General features: G+C 42.7%; 1 protein-coding gene across 1 annotated transcript in view; it reads left to right on the top strand.

The window, feature by feature from the left end:
• The window catches only part of FAAH2 (fatty acid amide hydrolase 2), a 178,502-nt gene that overhangs the window by 83,715 nt on the left and 72,152 nt on the right, over positions 1–22,635 (top strand). Inside the window, exon 5 of the mRNA XM_063432421.1 lies at positions 8,660–8,795. Coding sequence (XP_063288491.1) covers positions 8,660–8,795 — 136 coding nt within the window. The remainder of the gene's footprint in view (positions 1–8,659; positions 8,796–22,635) is intronic.

Raw genomic sequence — 22,635 nt, 5'->3', positions numbered from 1 at the left:
AGGTCGGTAGGTGCTAGTCCTGTGAAAAGGTTGTAGGTTTGCGAATGTGATCATTAGTAATTAATACGTTTTAATATCTTTATATATTGTGTGCAGGACATATGCATATAGTGAATATAATTCTGTAGTTTAATAATTTATACTCAAACGTTCCTATTGTTCCATAATGTATCTGTGCGATGAATTTAAGATGAGTCAATATTATATGCAGAGTGCCGAGAGTCCGCAATCCTTCGAAAATGATGAGATCAGAGTTCATAACATTGTGTGTTATCTACTTATAACAATATTTGGTTTCTATATCTCTAAGTTTTCTCAACCTTCAAAAGATATTTATATTTCTGAAGGTTCTATCAGATAATTAATCCATTTAATCTGACCACTTTGTGCCTATATGTTGTTTCTACCTAGAGGAAAGCTTACCGGGACTATAATTGTGATACGAGACACAATATAAGACTAGATGCTTTACAGTTACATAGCAAGGGGCACATTTCTTAACATAGTTATGTTTCAAGCAGGGGGAAAACAGGTTAACCTAATAATTACAATATAAAACAAATAATTTTCCAAATGCACAAAGAGTACTCATAATTAGTCCTAACATTCGAGATTGCGTGTCCCAAGACTCTTTAAGTGCTATAAATGAGAGAGAAAAAAAATCTTTATAAGTTGTGGGTTTGAGGGTGTGATCACTAGGGAACAATACAATTTTAATATCCTAATATATAGTGAATATAATTCAGTAATTTAATAACTTACACTCAGATGTTCCTATTGTGTCATAATGTGATCCTACGGTGAATCCGTGTTATATGCCTGAGTGCCGGAAGTCAACAATCCTTAAAAAATGCTGAGCACAGTGTTCATATAATTTTTGTTATCTACTTGTTACAACATCGACAATAACAGATACTTAGGTCTCATATCTCAAAATTTTCTCAACCTTTAAAAGGTATTTATAGTTCTGAAGGTTCTATCAGATAGTAACTAGAGAGATTCCACTTATGATGATGGGTCAAAAGAATTGGCACCACCTCACTAGTGGAAAAGCACCTTAATGGACACTCCAGGGGTGTCCTGGGGCTTAACCCCTTCAAGTCAAAAGGAAAAAAAAAAAAAAATTGATAATACTCAAAAGGGCTGGAGTGAACCAGACTAGCTGAGTATAGTCCTGGAGAGAAAATCGATAAATAAATAGATAAATAAATAAATAAACAAATGAATAAATAAATAAATAAATTAATAGTAACGTGGATACCGTGTAATCTGGATAGGATAGGTAGATTAAACCAAAATACAGTGATAACTAGCCCTAATGGCTCACCTCTATATATTTCCAAAGATACCTAATATCCTATTCACTCAAACAATCACAACTGGATACTGACTTTAATCGGCAATTTAGCATGGTCAAGTCCAGTGGATAAGAGTGTAAATCATAGATAATTGTCAGATAGCTGACCCAGGTATTCAAGAGAGGTCACTAAAGAGTCTGTCCTATAGGTGAATGCCGAATGGCTATTAGTTGATACCAGTACAAACAGAGCCTATCAGGGGCGGACTGACAGGTCGGGCAGTTCGGTCATGGACCGAGGGCCCGAGGCAGTCAGGGGGCCCGGCAGCAAAGCCATGCTTCTGCTGTGGAGATCAGAGATCTCCACAGTCAGAAGGAAGGTTGCAGGGGCCCATGGTGATACAGGGGGGCCCAGCAACCTGTCACCCTGCAATCCCACCCCCCCATTCAGCATGAGACCTGGCAGCTTACCTGCTCTCACTGCCAGGTCTCCCCTCTCTCTCTCCCTGTAGCTGGTGCCCGGTGCTCTGTGTGGGATGGGAGGGGGCAGGAAGTGACATCACATCCCCTGCTCCCCTCTCACACGGAGCACACACAGCATGGATGGAGGGTGAGAACGGCAGATCCTCCCAAGCTGGAAGGAGGAAAAATACTCAGGCTGGTACAGGTAAGCAGAATAGGGGTGAAGGGGTTAGACAGGGCAGAGGCACTCATGAGTTTTCCACTAATAGGGATTTTTTTTAAATTGTTATTTGTTACTAAGGTGCCATTACCATATTGCTTGCCTGCTTACATCATTTATTTTGTACAACTCCCTATATATTACTTATTTTGCTGTCTAAGCGAGTTCCCTATGCTTAGGAATATGTAAATGTGTCATGAATGTTTTATATTGTCCAAAATTTAAGAAAGATGAAATAAAAAAAAATAATAATTATCAAATTGTTTAAAAAAATTAAAGGGAAACTATAGTGCCAGGGAAGCAAAGTTGTTTTAGCTCCCTATATTGCCCTCCCCACATTCCTCCCTCCTGTAGTGCAGAAGGGGTTAAAAACGGATTCCAGTGCCGTTGCCCCTCTTTCATGGTACAGGCTCCACCTCCGCTCCTTTAAGACCTAATGCGCATGCACAGCAATGGCCGCGTTTACATTAGTACTCCCCCCCCCCATAGGAAAACATGCATAATGCTTGACACTGAACGTCTTCATGCATAGCGTGAGGACATCCAGCATCAGTTAGATCAGTGGTTCACAACCTTTTTCACTTGAGTTCCCGTTGGTAGCCCATTTCCATAAATTGTACCCCTCAAATTAGTGAAATGTTTGTTATTAATATAGTTGCTGTTCATTGAAATTCATGTTTTTCTCTGCCTCAGACTCCCCTGCTTTCTGCCCCAGACTCCCTCTGCTTCTCCTCTGACCCAGGGTCTCCCTGCCTGCACCGCCGCTATTACCTATTTTTTTTCATTTGCGTACCCAGGGCGATATGCAAATAAAAAAAAAAAAAGACAATGGCGGCGGTGCAGGCAGGGATGGGCTGCCGAGAGTACTCAAATGAAAAAAGTTTGGGAACCACTGACCTAACTGATGCTGGACGTCCTCACACTATGCATGAGGACATCCAGCATCATGTAAAACCCCATACATGACACCCAGCGTCATGTAAAACCTCATAAATGAGATCCAGCGTCATGTAAAACTTCATCGGAAAGCATCTACCTTTTGGGCACCCAGCTGTAGCGAATGTGAGAAAAAAAGTATCCAAAATTCTCTCTGGCCTTGTGGCAAAACAGGATAGTAATTCTTTTAGGGGAAGTACTAATGTGAGCGTATGCGTACCACGGGTTGAGAACCCCTGAGTTAGGTGATCAAAATTCGCCTAATCACCCGGAAGTCACTCAAGTGGATGTCTTGTAGACAGCCACTAGAGGTGGAGTTAACCCTCAAAGGTAATTATTGCAGTTTATTAAAAACTGCAATAATTACCTTTGCAAGGTTAAGGGACCTGGGACAGTGCACCCAGACCACTTCAATGAGCTGTAGTGGTCTGGGTGACTATAGTGTCCTTTCAGTAAGATGAAAGACAAATGTGGGTAATTTGGAAAGGAGAAGTAAGAGATGCAGAGGGGGACAGAAATGGGTGAAAAGTGGTGTTAGAGAGTCACAAGAAGACGTTAATGGGAAGACACACATACAGATTGGTGAAGATTGAGAGAGATAGAAACTTATAAGAAGGTGGAGAGTCAAAAAACAACAACAAAAATGCTTGCAGCGTATAAATATGCCTCAGGGCCGTCTTTAGCGCGGGGCAAACGGGGCAGCTGCCCCGGGCCCAGTTGCTCCTGGGGGGCCCCAGAGCAGCTGCCCCGTGGGCCCCGCGATTTGAGCAGCCCCCATGTACCCAGCGGTGCGGCTGCACAGAGCCGCACCGGCCCGCCAACTAAGGAGGCCCTCCGGGTGGCCCATGCACTAAGGGCCACCCGGTAAGCATGTTTGAGCAGGGGCCCGGTCGGGCGCTGTGACGCTTAATCAGCGCGACCGGGCCCCTTCCTGTACCGGCTGGGAGGAAGTGAGTGCCGCGCGTCACTTCCTCCCACCGGAGAGCACAGCCACGCGGGAGGAGAATGGCCAGAGGAGAACTCCCATCTGCCTCAGCCTGCCACTGGACCCCAGGGAAACCACCCTCCAGGAAAAGGTAAGAACCTGGAGGGTGGCTAAATGTGTGTGTGTGTGTCAGTATGTTTGTATGTCAGTATGTCTGTGTGTGTGTATGTCTGTGTGTGTATGTCAGTATGTCTGTCTGTGTGTGTGTATGTCTGTGTGTGTGTGTATGTCAGTATGTGTGTGTGTATGTCAGTATGTGTGTGTGTGTGTGTGTGTGTGTATGTCAGTGTCTATGTGTGTGTGTGTATGTCAGTATGTGTGTGTGTGTGTGAGTGTGTGTGTGTGTGTCGGTATGTCTGTGTATGTCAGTGTCTGTGTGTGTATGTCAGTGTCTGTGTGTGTATGTCAGTATGTCTGTGTGTGTGTGTGTCAGTATGTCTGTGTATGTCAGTGTCTGTGTGTGTATGTCAGTATGTCTGTGTGTGTGTGTCATTATGTGTGTGTATGTCAGTATGTCTGTGTGTGTGTGTCAGTATGTTTGTGTGTGTGTGTGTGTATGTCAGTGTGCGTGTGTGTCAGCATGCTTGTCGGTGTGTATGTTGGTATGCCTGTGTGTGTCAGTATCCCTGTGTGTGTGTCAGAATGTCTGTGTGTGTCAATACATCTGTCAGTGTATGTGTCTGTGTGTGTTTCAGTATATCTGTCAGTGTATGTGTCTGTGTGTGTTTGTATGTATGTGTGGGTGTCAGTATGTCTAAATGTATATAAGTATATATTTGTGTGTCAGTGTATGTGAGTCAGTATGTATCTGCGAATGTTTTAATATATCTTTCTGTGTGTGTATGTGTCAGAAGGTCTGTCAGTGTGATTGGGGGTTGGGCGTAATTGGGGCGGGCGGAAGGGGCAGGGCCTAGGGGGCCCAAGAAAATGCTTTGCCCAGGGTCCTATTCATATTATAGACGGCCCTGATATGCCTCATTACATATGCTGACACTGACTTAATATGATTCACATACACACAAATACACCTCTCATTCACACACTCTGACCCAGGTTTTAGATGCACCCCTCGTTCACACATACACAGACAGATGTCTGATACATACCCTCATTCACACTCTTACACTCTGCACACATACACAGACAGTACAGCATTCACATATACACTGTTCAAGCATACTGCATTCACACACTGACAATCCATACAGATCTATACTGGCATTCATATGCAGACTTTCCACACTAATACACACTGGCATTCATACACCAACATTCCCCTGTGTTCGCACACAAGTCCTCCACAAAATACACCCCTGCATTCACATTCAACGTTCCATACAAATAAGCTCCTGCTTTTACAAACATCTGCTCTACTTACTCATAGAACAATGCATTTACACATTTACTACATGCAAGTAACGGTCGGCATTTCATACTCTCTGGTACTACACAAATTATGCTGTAGGATTTACACACATCAGCATTACACACACATGTACTCCTACTATGACACATAGAATAATAATATTAAATTGTAAAAGGACACAGGGTGATTTATTAAAGCAAGAATTTTTTGAAATTCAAACTGAATTTCAAATTTCAAATTGAATGCCTAAATAATCAAAGTGAACAACAAAATTGGCCTGGAGAATTTTTCTAATACAACTATTTAGGCCTATAATTTAAAATTCACTTTCCCCAGCAATTCTTGCTTGAGAGAATAAACCTGACCGGGTTTTTTGAAAGATATATTTAACATTTACTTAAAAGAACAATATAGCATCAGGAATACAAATGTGTATTTCTGACACTTTATTTTTGAAAGCATAGTTTAAAAGGCCAGCCCCCTGTCAGAGGAGTAAAAAGTGTTTTAACTCAACTTTATTCCTGTGCTGCGCCGGTTTTGTCAGATGTGATGATCTCAGCCAATCCAATGCTTTCTCATAGAAAAGCATTGGGAGGCAATTGCACATGCGCGGCAAAAGGCCTGCTGCACTAATCAGCATCTCCTCATAGAGATGCATTGGATCAATGCAACTCTGTGGGAAGTGTTTAAGTCTCCATGCAGTGTGTAGGGACGTTGAACATCAGTGCCTCCCACTAGAGGTGTTTCTAGGTAGTAATGTAAACAATGCCTTTTCTCTGAAAAGCCAGCAAGGATTGGCTGTGGACACCAGAACAACTACATTAAGCTGTAGTTGTTCTGGTGATTATAGGTCCCTTTTAATACTTAATATTTGTTCTTTGTAGGGCCCATGATACGATTTTGCCCGGGGGCCCAGAAGGCTGTCAGTCCGTCCCTGGAGCCTATAGTTCTACGGCTGTGGATAGCTGCTTAAATCAAAAAGAAACCCAGATTCGGCATTGGGGATAGCATGCAACTGCACCTATAACTTGTTGCTATTACACTATAGTGCTAACCTATACATGGTTATCATAGCTAAAAAGAAGATGAGTTCAGCATGCTTGAAAATTTTTCCCATAACACCCAGAGGAACTCCCTCTGTAGACTCCAATATAAAATAGTGACCCAACAGAAAAAGGAGGTGAAAAAAGTAATTAGAGTGCCTCCATGTGCAGAACCATACTTAGGATGTTGGTTGCCTGCACATGGTGATAGATAGCTTTAAGTGAAAGAAAATGTGTATGTGAGAAAAGAGCCCAAAGAGCCCAGTCGGACCACTTTGTGCCTACCTAGGAGAAAGCTTACTGAGATCAGAACCGCAATACAAGACACAATATAAGAGCGGATGTTTTACAAACACATGGCAAAGTTTTGTATCTTAACGAAGTTATGTTTCAAATAAGGGAAAAACTAGTTAACCTTATAATAACAATATAGGACAGATTTTACAAGTGCACAAAGAGTACTCATAATTTGTCCTTACTTTAGAGATTACATCTCCTGGAGCTATGTTTTCATAGGAGCTGTGTATATATACAAAAAATAAAATAAAAAATATTTATCTCTTCTTCACTACTTGAAAAGTTTTTAACTCTTGCTCTGTAAATTGAACTTTATTACATACAGGAGGCTACTGCGGGGTCTAGCAAGGTATTTACAGAGCAAAACATAAGACATTCTAAATTAAACAGAATTTACAATAAAGTGTAAACAATAGATAACTCTGTACATGAAATGTTTAGGACTAGGGCTTCATAATCAAGTGATTTAACTCCTAAATAGCAGAGAATTGAGCAGTGAGACTGCAGGGGCATGCTCTATACACTACAATTGCTTCACTAAGCTTAAGTTGTCTTTTTGTTAATAGTGAGCTGTCACTTTCCATTCTAATATGCCTCCATAAATATAGCAAAATCTTACTGTATCTAAGCCTGAAGCTGTAACTCTGCATGCTGTTTGTCTCAAAAAAACAAGCAGTCTGCTGACATCATCAGAAGTGGTGGTCTGAGCCAATCACAATGATTCCCCATAGGATTGGCTGAGACTGACAAAGAGACAGATCAGGGGCAGAGCCAGCAAGATTTAAACACAGCCCTGGCCAATCAGCATCTCCTCATAGAGATGAATTGAATCAATGAATCTCTATGAGGAAAGTTCAGTGTCTGCATGCAGAGGTTGGAGACACTGGATGTTTGGATGCATTTTAGGCAACCATGACCCAGGAAGGATCTCTAACAGCCATCTCTGAAAATCTCTGAAAATACAGTGTTTAAAGCAAAAAACCTGAAGGTAATGATTCTACTCACCAGAACAAATTCAATAAGCTGTAGTTGTTCTGGTGACTATAGTGTCCCTTTAATAAAGAGTGCATATAACAAAATTAGTAGAAATTTATTCTGCATACCTATGTAACAGGTTCTTCTTCCTTAGGCCCCCCCCTATGCCCTTGGGGTCCTTCACCCCGGTTACCTCATTGCGCTCGGTAGGCTGATCCTTTGCCTCCGCCAATTGGGAGATGGGGTACCCACTTATGGCAGTGCCTCCACCCAGGTGGGCATCCAGAGTGTGGCTGTGGGTGGCAGAATGTAACGCAACGTGACATATACCAATAGAATACAATACAATTAAATCGGAGGCATAATGGAGTACCTCACATATATGCCCACCCACATTAAGACTGCGGTCTTCTCCCCGCACCCCCCACCCCTCCTTAGGTCTTTACCCCAGTGGCCGTTGGGTACAAGCGGTCGGTGCACGTAATTGGGGCCCAGTAAGCTGTTTGTAATCCACCTGATGGGTCTGAAAATCTGTAGAGGGCTTTCACTAATCAGTAAGAATAGGGGTCCAAGTCTCTAAACTGTGCAGCCCAAAGTCGGGGTGCCCTGCTGTGTTCAGGGGGCGAGTGTGCAGGCTTACCACACCAAATGTAATGAGGGCCAGTCAGAAGGGGAAACACTGCTTCTTGCTGCTTCTGGGATTTTCTCTCTCCTTCTCTAGCAAGTCTCTGCCAAAGACACCACTCTGTGCCTGAATCAGGATGTAGATGCCTGCTGAAATCCTCATTCCAGTGGGGCTTCACACTGGAACCAGCAGCTCTCACTCCGGAAACTTCTCTCTCTCGTTAGCAGGTTTCCTTCTTCTTTTCTCTCTGAACTGCCAAAAGTTCCAGCTACTAGTGAAACATTTTATATATTCTGTGCATTTTGCAGACAGAGTTAACACAGTTTTTAATACTTTACATAAGACAGAGATTAAAGGACATTTTTGCCTGAGGCTGCACACATACAATGTGACTTATAATTGTGTATATTCAAAAAATCTATCAGATGCATAATAGTTAATGTTTGCCACCAGGTATTGTTCCCAATGAAGGACAGTTTCCGAATGCTCAAGGCTGCCGCTCTGATTTCCTCTGCACTGGCCCAATGTGTAGATATGCCAGGGACCTTACCATTGTTCTTAAAGTGATGGCTGGAAAGAATGCTGAACGGTTAGTATGAACTAATGGATTATGATAAAGACTTTGAGGGAAGAGAAGTCTGGTTTACATTTGGTATATTATGCATCTGAATAAGTGCTGTGTAGCTAATCTTCCCTGCCTCCAACTTTGTTTAACCCTTTAAGGACACATGACATGTGTGACTTGTCATGATTCCCTTTTATTCTAGAAGTTTGGTCCTTAAGGGGTTAAAGAGAAATATACAGAATAATTGACTAGATAGCAGATTTTTGTTCAGTCGGAATTCGTCCAACCCAGCTGAATCTGCACCAGTATGCCAGCAAAATGGTTAATTATGTAGCAGCTGGTCAGTGCTTGCTAGCCTGCGCCAAATAAAAATAAAATTAACGTATAGCATCTATATGAACCCAATATTATTTAAGGAATGTCTTCCAGTTTCCTTACGTCTCAACCTGCCATGCAGTGGGTGGGGGCATAACTACTAAACAGTGAGCAGCCAGCAGCTGCTCACTATAAATATAAACCGGCAATTGGGCGTTCATTGTTGCCCAGTGGCTAGAAAGGCCAAAACCCATGATGATTGAACCTAAAGATAACCAGGTCCCTTCATTGCGGGGGGCTTTAAATTAAATAATGGGGGTGTACAGATAACTACAGGGAGTGCAGAATTATTAGGCAAGTTGTATTTTTGAGGATTAATTTTATTATTGAACAACAACCATGTTCCCAATGAACCCAAAAAACTCATTAATATCAAAGCTGAATATTTTTGGAAGTAGTTTTTAGTTTGTTTTTAGTTATAGCTATTTTAGGGGGATATCTGTGTGTGCAGGTGACTATTACTGTGCATAATTATTAGGCAACTTAACAAAAAACAAACATATACCCATTTCAATTATTTATTTTTACCAGTGAAACCAATATAACATCTCAACATTCACAAATATACATTTCTTACATTCAAAAACATAACAAAAACAAATCAGTGACCAATATAGCCACCTTTCTTTGCAAGGACACTCAAAAGCCTGCCATTCATGGATTCTGTCAGTGTTTTGATCTGTTCGCCATCAACATTGCGTGCAGCAGCAACCACAGCCTCCCAGACACTGTTCAGAGAGGTGTACTGTTTTCCCTCCTTGTAAATCTCACATTTGATGATGGACCACAGGTTCTCAATGGGGTTCAGATCAGGTGAACAAGGAGGCCATGTCATTAGATTTTCTTCTTTTATACCCTTTCTTGCCAGCCACGCTGTGGAGTACTTGGACGCGTGTGATGGAGCATTGTCCTGCATGAAAATCATGTTTTTCTTGAAGGATGCAGACTTCTTCCTGTACCACTGCTTGAAGAAAGTGTCTTCCAGAAACTGGGAGTTGAGCTTGACTCCATCCTCAACCCGAAAAGGCCCCACAAGCTCATCTTTGATGATACCAGCCCAAACCGGTACTCCACCTCCACCTTGCTGGCGTCTGAGTCGGACTGGAGCTCTCTGCCCTTTACCAATCCATCCATCTGGCCCATCAAGACTCACTCTCATTTCATCAGTCCATAAAACCTTAGAAAAATCAGTCTTGAGATATTTCTTGGCCCAGTCTTGACATTTCAGCTTGTGTGTCTTGTTCAGTGGTGGTCGTCTTTCAGCCTTTCTTACCTTGGCCATGTCTCTGAGTATTGCACAACTTGTGCTTTTGGGCACTCCAGTGATGTTGCAGCTCTGAAATATGGCCAAACTGGTGGCAAGTGGCATCTTGGCAGCTGCACGCTTGACTTTTCTCAGTTCATGGGCAGTTATTTTGCGCCTTGGTTTCTCCATACGCTTCTTGCGACCCTGTTGACTATTTTGAATGAAACGCTTGATTGTTCAATGATCACGCTTCAGAAGCTTTGCAATTTTAAGAGTGCTGCATCCCTCTGCAAGATATCTCACTATTTTTGACTTTTCTGAGCCTGTCAAGTCCTTCTTTTGACCCATTTTGCCAAAGGAAAGGAAGTTGCCTAATAATTATGCACACCTGATATAGGGTGTTGATGTCATTAGACCACACCCCTTCTCATTACAGAGATGCACATCACCTAATATGCTTAATTGGTAGTAGGCTTTTGAGCCTATACAGCTTGGAGTAAGACAACATGCATAAAGAGGATGATGTGGTCAAAATACTAATTTGCCTAATAATTCTGCACACAGTGTATCCCTTCCCCTGCTCCCACCCATCGCAAGCAGGTGCGGGATATTAAAGCGGCACTATCACGCTGAACTTTCTCCTATTGTTTCCTTTTTAATTACTCTCAGGATCTATTTTTCTTTTCTTTTTTTTTCTGATCTGGTTCTCTTTGAAACATAAGACAAAGTAGTGAACATCCTGTGGTCAGTGAATGTGGGCTACTTATTAAATAGTGTTGAGGAGACCTAGTGTCTCCCTTTAGCCCCCACTCATACGCGTGGGTTGGAGCTATAAAGAGAATCATCATGGGCAGCAGGTGGGGCTGATAATAAAATATGCAAAGGTGGATAAACATACCATTGCCCACCACCTCTATTTTGGCCTTGTCCAACCAATAGTGGCTAGAGTTAAAGGACCACTCTAGTGCCAGGAAAGCATACTCGTTTTCCTGGCACTAGAGTGCCCTGAGGGTGCCCCCACCCTCAGGGACCCCCTCCCGCCCGGCTCTGGAAAGGGGAAAAGGGGTAAAACTTACCTTTTTCCAGCGCTGGGCGGAGAGCTCTCCTCCTCCTCTCCGCCTCCGTTCCTCCCAGTCGGCTGAATGCGCACGCGCGGCAAGAGCTGCGCGCGCATTCAGCCGGTCACATAGGAAAGCATTCATAATGCTTTCCTATGGACGCTTGCGTGCTCTCACTGTGATTTTCACAGTGAGAATCACGCAAGCGCCTCTAGCGGCTGTCAGTGAGACAGCCACTAGAGGAAATAGGGGAAGGCTTAACTAATTGATAAACATAGCAGTTTCTCTGAAACTGCTATGTTTATAAAACAATTAGTTAACCCTAGCTGGACCTGGCACCCAGACCACTTCATTAAGCTGAAGTGGTCTGGGTGCCTAGAGTGGTCCTTTAAACGAAAAAACAGCTCCAAGAAACTCCATAATATCCTGGAGTTTCAAATGAAAAAATAAAAAAGACCAAAATGCAAAAAAACACAGCAAAACATTAAACTGTGCTGCATCAAAAATAAATCCAATTGGGCCCTTTGATGGCTCCTGGCAGAGATTTCAAGGTGGGAAAATACTTTATAAAGGTTTAACAATTCTTTCAATTCTTAGTAGAGTGCCCTGATAGGGAAAGGCTAATTTCTCTCAAGACTTGCCTGAGAATATTGTGCATTTTTTATTTTGATAGTAATGTCGGATGTAATGGCTTTTTTTCTTTTCTTTTTTTTTTTGTCCTTTTGTGGGGCTGAAGTAAAGAAGTCTTTAGAAGAAGAAAGACCTGTGATGGTAAGTGTACATTTGTTTTTCACAGGTTAATAGATGTATTGGGCCCTCTTTACTATTATTAGGATGATATGCCAGGATGAGGGGGTGAAAGCAGGATACTTTGTATGGGGGCTGGCTAGGGCTTGGAGCTGGAAGGACAATGGCCAAAATTAGGTTAGGGAGGTGTGGACAATAATATATGTTCTAATATCCCCATGTATATTTTACTGTTAGTTCCCACCTGCCTTCCGTGGATGGCAACTGGTGGGGCATTAGGTCCCAATTATGGCCTTCACCAGCCGCCCATGAGTGGGGGCTGGGGGGTATATTGGTCCTCCATTTAAAAAAAATTTTTTTATTACATTCTCCACCTACTAGCTATTGGTGGGGGCTAGGGGGTACACTAGGTGGGCCCCTATTTTCTTTTCTTTTTAAAATTCTTTATTTTATTTGTGCTCGGATTAACAGCAAGTGTGCAAAGCTACAACAGCTGCTGCAAGCATAGTCATTGCATTTCGAATTGCAACAGATTAGACAGCACATTTTTGTATAATATAAAATTAACAAGTTATGAGGCATCTGTAGTTTGTTGTATGTGGTAGACATGCTGGAACATGAGGTTAACACTCTATGGAACTAATAGTAGATTATAGATTTTAGTAGGTAGTAAACTTGCCATAACATGGCGTTGACATGCTTGTGGTTAGTGGTGAACTGGTTAGACTAATTAAGCATATTATAAAATTGTTGCACTTAAGTTTATATTCATAGAAGGGCATGTATTAGTGGTAGGTTGCCAGACACGCAGGCTAGTTGGCATGGGAATGGCCAGTAGCAGGCTGTCTAGGGACACAACCAGTGGGTGTGAGAAGACATAGTGATATTATGTAGAGATTAGGAATAGTTGCATCGGTATGAGAAGGCATATTGATATCAAGCAGAGATTAGGAATAGATGCGTCAAGCAAAACGTTAGAGCAATACTTAATGTGAGAGTCCCGTGTAGATTGCCCTTCTCAGCGTGGAAAGTTGTAGAGGGTATTAGTCAGAGAGAGTCAGTAGGGCAATATAACCGGGTGCACTGAGAGTCTGTGTTGTTGCTTAGGAGCCGTCTCCGGTGCCTGGGGGAGGTGTCCAGGCCTCAGTTTGTAGAGACATCTGTGTTCAGCCGACGCCTGCTCTGCTGAGCCGCTGGCATTGTGTGTGAGTCTCTTGGGTGCTGGGTTTACCTGTGCGGCAGGGTAGGTGCCCCCTTTAGGTTCCTCCTCCGATGGGTCGTGGCTAGGTTCTCCGTCTGTTCCGCCCGCTGGTAAGCTATCGCGTTGTATGGATAACCCCCACTGGTCCTGATGGGTGCTGGTGTGGTCGCTTGGAGCTTCTGGACCGTGGAGAGCGGCCGTCTCGCCCCAGCTCCAACTCTAGTAGGCCGCATCTAGTATCAAGCGCCCCCGTGCGTGACGGACTTCGGAATTGTGTCTGCCGCTTCAGTGGTGCCTCCCCAGTATGGGTAGTGCACCCAATTGTGCCTCCCGGTTTCGTGGCTGCTATCGTATCGTTGTTTTGTGCCCGTCATGCAGGAGCTCATGGCGCCCTTGTCTGTTTCGCTTGGCGATCAGGCTCCACCCCCGGGCCCCTATTTTAAACATAGCTCCCATTTGCTGGTCACAAAAGATTTAAATCTCCCCCACCCAGTGCTCACAGAGGGTCCAATCTTCCCTGTTATTTGGCAAGCTTTTTGTTATTTTCACACATATTTATTGTAGTGCGTGGCTAGCAAGTGCTGGCCAGGTGCCACATGTTTAACCCTTGTGCCGCAGAGGGTTTTTAACTATTTGCCAGCTGTTTGCTAGTGCTGCCACCTGGCATATAGTTTGGTTTTGAAGCATGCAGGCCTGGATTTTAAAAATCTGAGTCTGAATTATAGCCATCTTGCAGCGGTGATTCCGGCTGAATCTTGACCAAATTAAAGCTCATACTGTGCCTGGTTTGCACAATCCAGACACTATTAAGCAATGTCTGGATTTTACATTCTGAATAAGCTCTGTATAGAACCAGACGGTTTTGCCCCATTTGGTATGGGGCCATTCGGAGTTTAGTGAATTACCCTAATCTTTGGTCATTTGGATATTTGAAAATGCACAATTTGATATTATTTTGAGTTTCATATTATTTTACTGGTATTTATAACGTGCCACCATATTCTGAAACTCTGTACAATCAAAGAAAAAAGTACAGTATAGACAAGAGGAATAAAAAACTTAGTGTGGTCCAATAAATATAACAGCGGCTCAAAAACACTCATGAAGGGTACCTTACTTTCCTCACTCCAAAATACAATACAATACAAAATAGCATAAGTGAAATACTTATAATTAAATAGTGGAGCGCTAGTGTATAATAAGAGAAATCTAACCCTATTGCAAAATATCATGAAGGGGGTTCAGAGTAGTACATGCACAAAATTATAAAAAAAGGAAAAGATATATAGTTTGCAATATTTTATTACCCTCTGCACTATATATTTTTTTCCCTCTGTTATATTTTTGCCTATGCTACTACTCTTAACCCACTGCAAGATATTTTGCAAGAGGGTTAGATACATCCTATTATACACTATCGCTCCACTATTTAATTACACATATTTCACTTATAATATTCTGTATTGTAAGAGGAATAGGAAACCCATGAGGTTAGATCTAATGTTTACAGCCTTCTTACACAAAGTACTAGGCTAGATGATATAATCATAATATAGGTTATGAAGGGCACATGAGACAGTAAGAGCAGGGAAACTTTGGATGTAACGGATATGGAGCCATTACAAAAATTACAAAATGGCACAGAGAAGACAAAAAAAATAATAAGAAGAAAAGAGAGTTCCTAGAATTAAAGATGAACTTAAAGATACAACTTAACCTTTATTAATTATTAAAAATGTAAAATAAAATTAAACCAACTCCACTACAATCCGGTACTTCTATTAGATAGCAAGTCAATGAATCACTGGAAAGCTGGGACTACAAATGTATCAAATGGTGAATATGATACTAATTAGAACACAGTAAACACTGTTGCAATATTGTAGCAGTACCATGAAGGAGGACTTAGAGAATCATGAATATGAGTACCAAGTATTTTAAACTGCTAGGAGCGAATTAAATGCCCTAGTATCGATCGCGTAGTATCTTTGTACTAAAACAACAGTGTGTCACTAAATGGAGTGATGGACAGATTCCTAGATGGTAGGTGTAAAAGTGTCAGGGTACCTGTGGTCTCTACCTCCGAAAGAGGTAGAGACTTAGCTGTTCCTCCATCCAGACGGTCTGATGGCTCCCTTCCCCGCGGTCTATCCGGTCATGCTAGGCCGGCCGCGAGGGAGTGACTGCCTTTTACAGCATCTAGGCAGGAAGTAGTCATCAGGACACTCCCCCGGAACAACCTGTCAGTCAATGGCTGCAGGACCAATCAGGACGCCTTGGAGGCGTGGTTACTGCTCTGAACAGGGTATTTAACAGAGCTTCTTTCATTAGCTCATTGCCCTGTCGTGGTTCTAGCTTGTTCTAGTCACTCAGTGCTTGTGTATTCTATTATCCCTTTTGGTTTTGACCCGGCTTGTTTACCTTACTCTGCTTATCTCTGTTACCCTTGATTCGGCTTGTCTCTCGCTTACCTGTCTTCTGTTACCCTCGACCTCGGCTTGTCTTTGACCATTCTATACTGTACTACTTACGTTAGTCCGGCCATTCTAAGGTCCGGTATACGTATCTGGCTACTGTTTGTACTCTGCGTGTTGGATCCCTGTCCCGATCCTGACAAAAAGATCCCTTTCTGATAAAACCCTAACCAACAAGGACTACAAATAGTCTAGGAAATGGTTAGGCAACCTTTGGCACTACAGATGTTGTGGACTACATTTCTCACAACTCTCTTACAGACATAATGCTGGCAAAGCATAATTGGAGGTGTACTCCAAAACATCTGAAGTGCCGAAGGTTGCCTATCACTGGTCTAGGAGAACGATATAGGATAGTGGTTGCACAGACTATGAATAGCCTGAGAATACATACAAAAAAAAAGGTAGATTCAGAGGTTATTATAAGTACTAGACTAAATAGTGCTCAACTTCTGCCTTCAAGGGTCAAATATCAATATCCAAGCTAACTGCTCTTAGACATACTAGCTTATCTAAAATAGAAGAAAAGTAGTATAGTATAAATGAAACCTGGTCAACTCTGAAGTGGTTACCATGCAAGTAATCAAGATAGATTTTTAAATTAACCAAAATAAGTATAATACTAAAGTGTTGTAGGCAAACCACCGAGCTCCTTCCATTACAGAAATTACTATTATTATAATTTATAAAGTGCCAACAAATTCTGCAGCACAGTACAATAGTGGACTACCAGACAAGTATGTGCAACAACGAATTGGACGCATAGGAACAGAAGGTGTTGAGGACCCTGACCAAACGAGCTTACATTCTATAGCAGGTGTTCCAAAAAGGTAGATCACCAGATGTTTTAAAACTACAGCTTCCATGATGCTTTGTCATTCTAAAGCATTTTAGAGGCATGCAAAGCATCATGGAAGTTGAAATTCTACAAGAGGTAAGAGGGGAATATATTTCATGTATAGGAAAAGTAGGTTTCTAGAATAGTTTTCAGTAAAGGCTTTGTTTTTTGGATGACACAGTTGCAGGAGAGGAGGCAAGGTGGATTACCAAGGTGTGGGCAGAGAAAGCTATAAATATTTGAATTGATATGCTTTTTCTAAAGAAGTGAGTTTTCAGTGATTTTTTTTTTTTTTTTTTAAAGGAATGGGTGAGAGTCTAGTAGAACAGGTAGTTCGAAAAGAACGGTGCAGCCCTAGAGAAGTATTCAAGGTAGGCATCAGAGGTGCGAGTACAAACAGAGGAAAGACACAGGCCTTTGGCAGAGCTTAGGTGCCTAGACGAGACATACCTGTGTATTAATGAGGATAGGTAGATAGGAGCAGTGTTATGTAAAGATTTCTAAGCAAGTACCAGAATGTTAAATTGAGCTCTATATCTTATGGGAAGCCAGTGCAAGGACTGACAGAGGGGAGAGACGTGGGCAGTGCAGGCAGACAGGAAGATGAGCCTTACCGCCACCTTCATTATAGACTGTAACAAGGCAAGCTGGGAATGCACAAGACCAATGAGAAGAAGACTGCAGTGGTCAAGGCAAGTTCAGAGGAGAGAGTGGAGTTATAGAGAGAGATTGCAGAGCTAGGGCACATGTGGTTGGTAGAGAATTGTAGGCAAAGACAATGGAAGATTCTGGAAGACTGATCAGCAGATGGTGAGGAAAGGAACATTGGGGAGATTAGAGGTGGTACAGAGATTGGTGAAGGTGTCCAGGTATATGATTTGCTAAGTAAGACCATTGTGTGAGGCCAAAGGAGGAGGTTACAGAGAGCAGTTAAGATGCAAAGGAGTTTTTAGTGTTGCTGATTGATATATTTAAGTCCTCAAGAATAAGAGAAGGAAGTTCTAGAGGAGAGGAAGTTTGGTAGCCAGTAAACAAATGATTCATTAAATTAAAATCTGGAGGAGAGGAAATGAGGTGAGAGATAGATTTGTATGAATGGGATATAGGATGAGATTGTTTAAAAAATTGGACAGAGAAATTAGTGATTGGCGCAGGGCATGAGATGGGAGAAGGGAGGAGTGTAGTAGAGAGGGGAAAATGTGTAGGTTCTTGGGTGGGTAAGGTAAGTGGGGGTATGGCATGATTTTGATACTGAGGGTGGATAACTTTTAACTCTGTGAGAGATAGATTAGGGTGAGGGTCAGATAGTCCTGCAAACAAGCTAACAAATAGGTAGATGTATCTATGCACAGATGAGATGAGGGTTAGTCATCCAATTTGTTAGTCCGCATTTGCACAGACTGCTAATATGTGAGTTAACCCCTTAAGGACCAAACGTCTGGAATAAAAGGGAATCATTACATGTCACACATGTCATGTGTCCTTAAGGGGTTAATTGAGGAAGATGTCAACTCCTGGAAAGGCATATTGTAAAGGAAGCAGAAACAAAGTTGGTGGTGGAAGTGGGATTGCGGGAAGGGCTTAGTGAAAATGGAAGATATTGCTTGGAGTGGATTTAAAGGGACACTATAGTCACCTGAACAACTACAGCTTAATGTAGTTGTTCAGGTATTATCTATAGCTCCCTGCAGGCAATATAATGTAAACACTGTATTTTCAGAGAAAATACAGTCTTTACATTGATAGGAATACCTCCAGTGGCCGTCACTCAGACGGCCACTAGAGGGACTTCCCATCACGCAGGGCCCTAAAAAGGCCCTGAACACGTCAGACGTATTAAAATACGTCTGACGTGTTCAGGAGAGAGAAGGCACTGTGTGCGCGCCTTCTCTCTCCAGCCTGTCAGCGGAGGAGGGGGGCGGGCAAAGACCGCGAGCTGAGCTGTCACTCAGCTCGCGGCCGCGCACACCGCGCGCATGCGCGGTAGTGCGCTCAGCACTTCAGAGGGCGGCATGAATGCCGCCCTCTGAAGTATGTGCGCATGTGTGGCGAAGCCGCGCATGCGCACAAGGGAGCAATGACGCTTCCAAATGGAAGCGTCTGATTGCTCCCTACTCGCGCCCGCCTATTTCGTCATTTTGACGAAATAGGGGGCGCGGCTTCACGAGGCTCCCGGGCTGGAACGAGGTGAGCAAAATCACCTCCCTGGAGAGTCCCTTTAAGGTTTATGAAGCCTCTAGATGTAATAGAATACGGAGAAAACATTTAGGTAAAGGTATGTATATCTGGGGAAAGAACTGGGTAGAGGGAGGAACAAACGTGTTTATAATATTGTACAGTAAATACAAATAGACTGCATATACAGAATACAATAAAAATGACATGTACAGAGAATTACATCACAAAATTAAAGAAAATAATAAGAATGCAAGAAAAAAATGTGTAGTCACAGAGGGAGTAAACAAAAGGCAGAGTGACAGTACTTGAAAATATTTAAAGCTGCCCTCAGTACCTCAGAAATTGCTGGAGTTACTGGGGAAAATGGAAGTTATTGCTTGGAGTGGATTTGATGCATGCAAGGCCTCGGGATGGGATAGAATATTCTGTTGCTACTGCTAAAATACTTTTTCACATGTGATAAAACTGTGATCACATACATTTTTTTTTCTTGGAGAAAAAACAACAACAACTCTTAAAACTTTATATTGGATGGTTCTGGTGCAGAGATTTTCCAAAGACTTATTGCTCCTGAAAAGACTGTAAACCTGCTTTTCAGCAACCTATCTTTCTTTAAAATAGAGTTAATCAAATTCTAAATGCCAGCTGGATTCAGTAGCAAGTGGAAAAAGAATGTATTATTTAATTACCTATTTATTGTTTTTGTGTGGGATGGAATAAATGCAAGGGGCAGAAAGTGCAATAATGCAGCTACAAATACTGTGCTTATGGGCGTCCGCAGGAAAATTTCAGGGGGGGAGGAGCATAATTGTAATGACATTAATGCTCTGCCCCTTTTTGACAGTGTCATGAAGGGGAGGGGCATAGTCATTATCACATGAAGTGCAGGCATGCAAAAGCTTAATAAAATAATCAAGTTGCCATTGTCTGATCTGAGTGTTGCAATTTCTAATCTGTTTTAATGTTAACACTATTCAATGCACCACATTAGTCCTATATCCATGATCAAGGCACTATAACTGAATTATAAAAATGACTGCACACAAAGTCATTGCCACATCACTAGGTAGCATGCACAGCAGTTACTACAGTATTAGGAGACACTCACAGCACTAGCTACAACACCAGAATGCGCCCACAACACTTCCCACACCTTATAAATGCCAGTAATAATAATAATAAAGGGCCCTGGAGGGGGGCCCTCTAACAGACGCCGTCTCAGCATCCATTAGTTAGTCTGTTCGAAAAAAAAAACACATTTTCACCTATGTGTCTCTTAACCCCCATTTTGTGCTTCTTATTCCATCTTTTGAATGTCTTACCCCTCTTAGTGTATCTACCCCTCTTAGTTTACTTTATCCTCCATTTTTCCCCTTTTGTCTTACACCCCCCCTTGTGTGTCTCTTACTTTCCCCTTTGTGTGTTTTACTTTCCCCCAGCCCCTTTGTGTGTCTCTTACTTCCCCCAGCCCCTTTGTGTGTCATTGTCCCCTTCCTCAGCCCCTCTGTGTGTCCCCATCCCCAGCTCATCTGTGTATCATTGTCCCCTTCTCCAGCCCCTCTGTGTGTCCCTGTCCCCACCCCCAGCTCCTCTGTGTGTCATTGTTCTCTACTCCAGCCCCTCTGTGTTCCAATCTCCTTCCCAGCCCCTCATTGTGTCATTGTCCCCTTCCCCAGCCCCCCTCTATGTCTTTGTCTTCTCCATTCCCTCTGTGTTTCTGCTCCCCACCTTTATATACACTATATATACACACACAGACTGCTGAATACATTTATTTATTTATTTATTAAAAATTCTTAAGAAACGCAGTCTTATTACCCATAGGGTCTCGATGCGCATACCAGCAATAAAACAGACAAAACAATATCCAGCAAACAACAGCATTATAATCACATGCATTTGAACCAGGTTAAAAGTTTCATGTCATCCCATACGCCTGAGCAAATAAAACTGTTTTTAAGCTCCGGCGAAACTTCAGTAGATCATTCTCAAGTCTTAATGTCAGAGGCAGGGAGTTCCAAAATTGCGCTCCCTGAACATCACTCGTTCTCCCTCCGCACCTTTTCTTTTTAAAATTTGGAATCTTCAATAAGGCTAAATCAGCCGATCTCAAGGATCGACTGGGAGTATAGCGTGTGAATTTATCCTTCAGATAGTCTGGTCCCATACCATGGACTGCCTTATATACCAAACAACCATTTTTAAACAGAACCCGTTCACGAACGGGCAACCAGTGCAAGGCTCTTAATGATGGAGTGATATGGTCATTACGGGCCACACCCGTAAGTAGCCTTGCAGCTGCGTTCTGTATCAACTGTAGCTTGTGTATGATGTTCTGAGGCAGTCCAATGTACAGAGCATTGCAGTAGTCCAATCGGCTACTGATGATGGCGTTGACCACCGAGATTTGATCGGAGGGGGCAATGAATCTGAAAATAGACCTCAGAAGCTTCAGGTGGTAGTGGCAAGAGCTTACCACCTGATTAATCTGAGGCTTCAGTGTCAACCTGGAATCGAGAATGACTCCCAGATCTCTGACCTTAGTGGCAGGACTCGGAGATGGAGAAAACGAGTCCGGCCATGAGGGAAAGATACTATTCACCTCCTGGTTACTGAAGATGATGCATTCAGTTTTGGAGCCATTAAGTTTTAAATAATTGGCTCCCATCCACAACTGGATATCCTGTAGGCATGAAGAAAGATTGATTTGATCCTCCTTTTTCTTGGCCAGGCGAAAGTACAACTGGGTATCGTCGGCATAGATATGATAGGGAAGCATGTGGCGGCGGATGATATGGGTCAGTGGCCTCATATAGATGTTAAACAGGATTGGAGATAAAGCCGAACCCTGGGGGACTCCACACGTCAGGGAGATGTTAGAGGAGTAAAATGTCCCCAATTTTACCCTTTGAACCCTGTCGTGGAGAAACGAGGTCACCCAAGCTAGCGCCCTGTCATCCACACCAGCCACAGTAAGTAGCCTCTCTGTCAATCTATCATGATCGATGGTATCGAAGGCCGCCGATAAATCCAGGAGTACCAGGGCAATTTCCTCCCCTCTTTCCAAAGCCCACAGGAGATCGTCGTGGACTTTAACCAGGGCAGTTTCTGTCCCTCTACCAGGTCGAAATCCCGATTGGAAGTCATCCAGAATGTGATTAGATTCCAGGTGAGGCTGAATTTGCCATACCGCCGCTCTCTCGATGATCTTGGCCAAAAAAGGCAAGGTGGAAATAGGTCGATTGTTGCTCAACTCGGAGCGTGGCACAGTTGGTGTCTTCAGCAGAGGGATAACCACAGCCTGCTTCAGAATGCCAGGAACAACTCCGGTGGCAAATGACATACTAACAATGTCTGCAATATAGGGGGCCAAAGCATCAGCGGCATCCTTCACCAGCTGAGCAGTGCAGGGATCCAGCGATGAGGACGATGCCCTGAGAGACTTGAGGATGAACAGAATCTCAGATGAACTAACGGGTTTAAAATTCGAGAACATCGAGCCATCATAGGGTGTAAAAGTTTCTGCATCAGGTTCCACCACTATGTTGCTCCTGATTAGATCAATTTTTTGTTTAAAAAAGTGAGAAAGGGATTCACAAAACTTTTGAGATGTTTCTTCTTGAGGAAGCGAACAGTTAGGATTTGCTAGGAGGTTTGTTGTGCGAAAAAGCTCTGCCGCTGAGTTTTTCGCTTTTGTAATCTTATCTGTGAAATATTGTTTTTTCGTATTTTTAATACTAGATTTAT

This window comes from Pelobates fuscus, chromosome 9 (genome assembly GCF_036172605.1).
Source record: "Pelobates fuscus isolate aPelFus1 chromosome 9, aPelFus1.pri, whole genome shotgun sequence".
NCBI lineage: Eukaryota > Metazoa > Chordata > Amphibia > Anura > Pelobatidae > Pelobates > Pelobates fuscus.
This window is presented reverse-complemented; position numbering and strand designations above follow the sequence as displayed.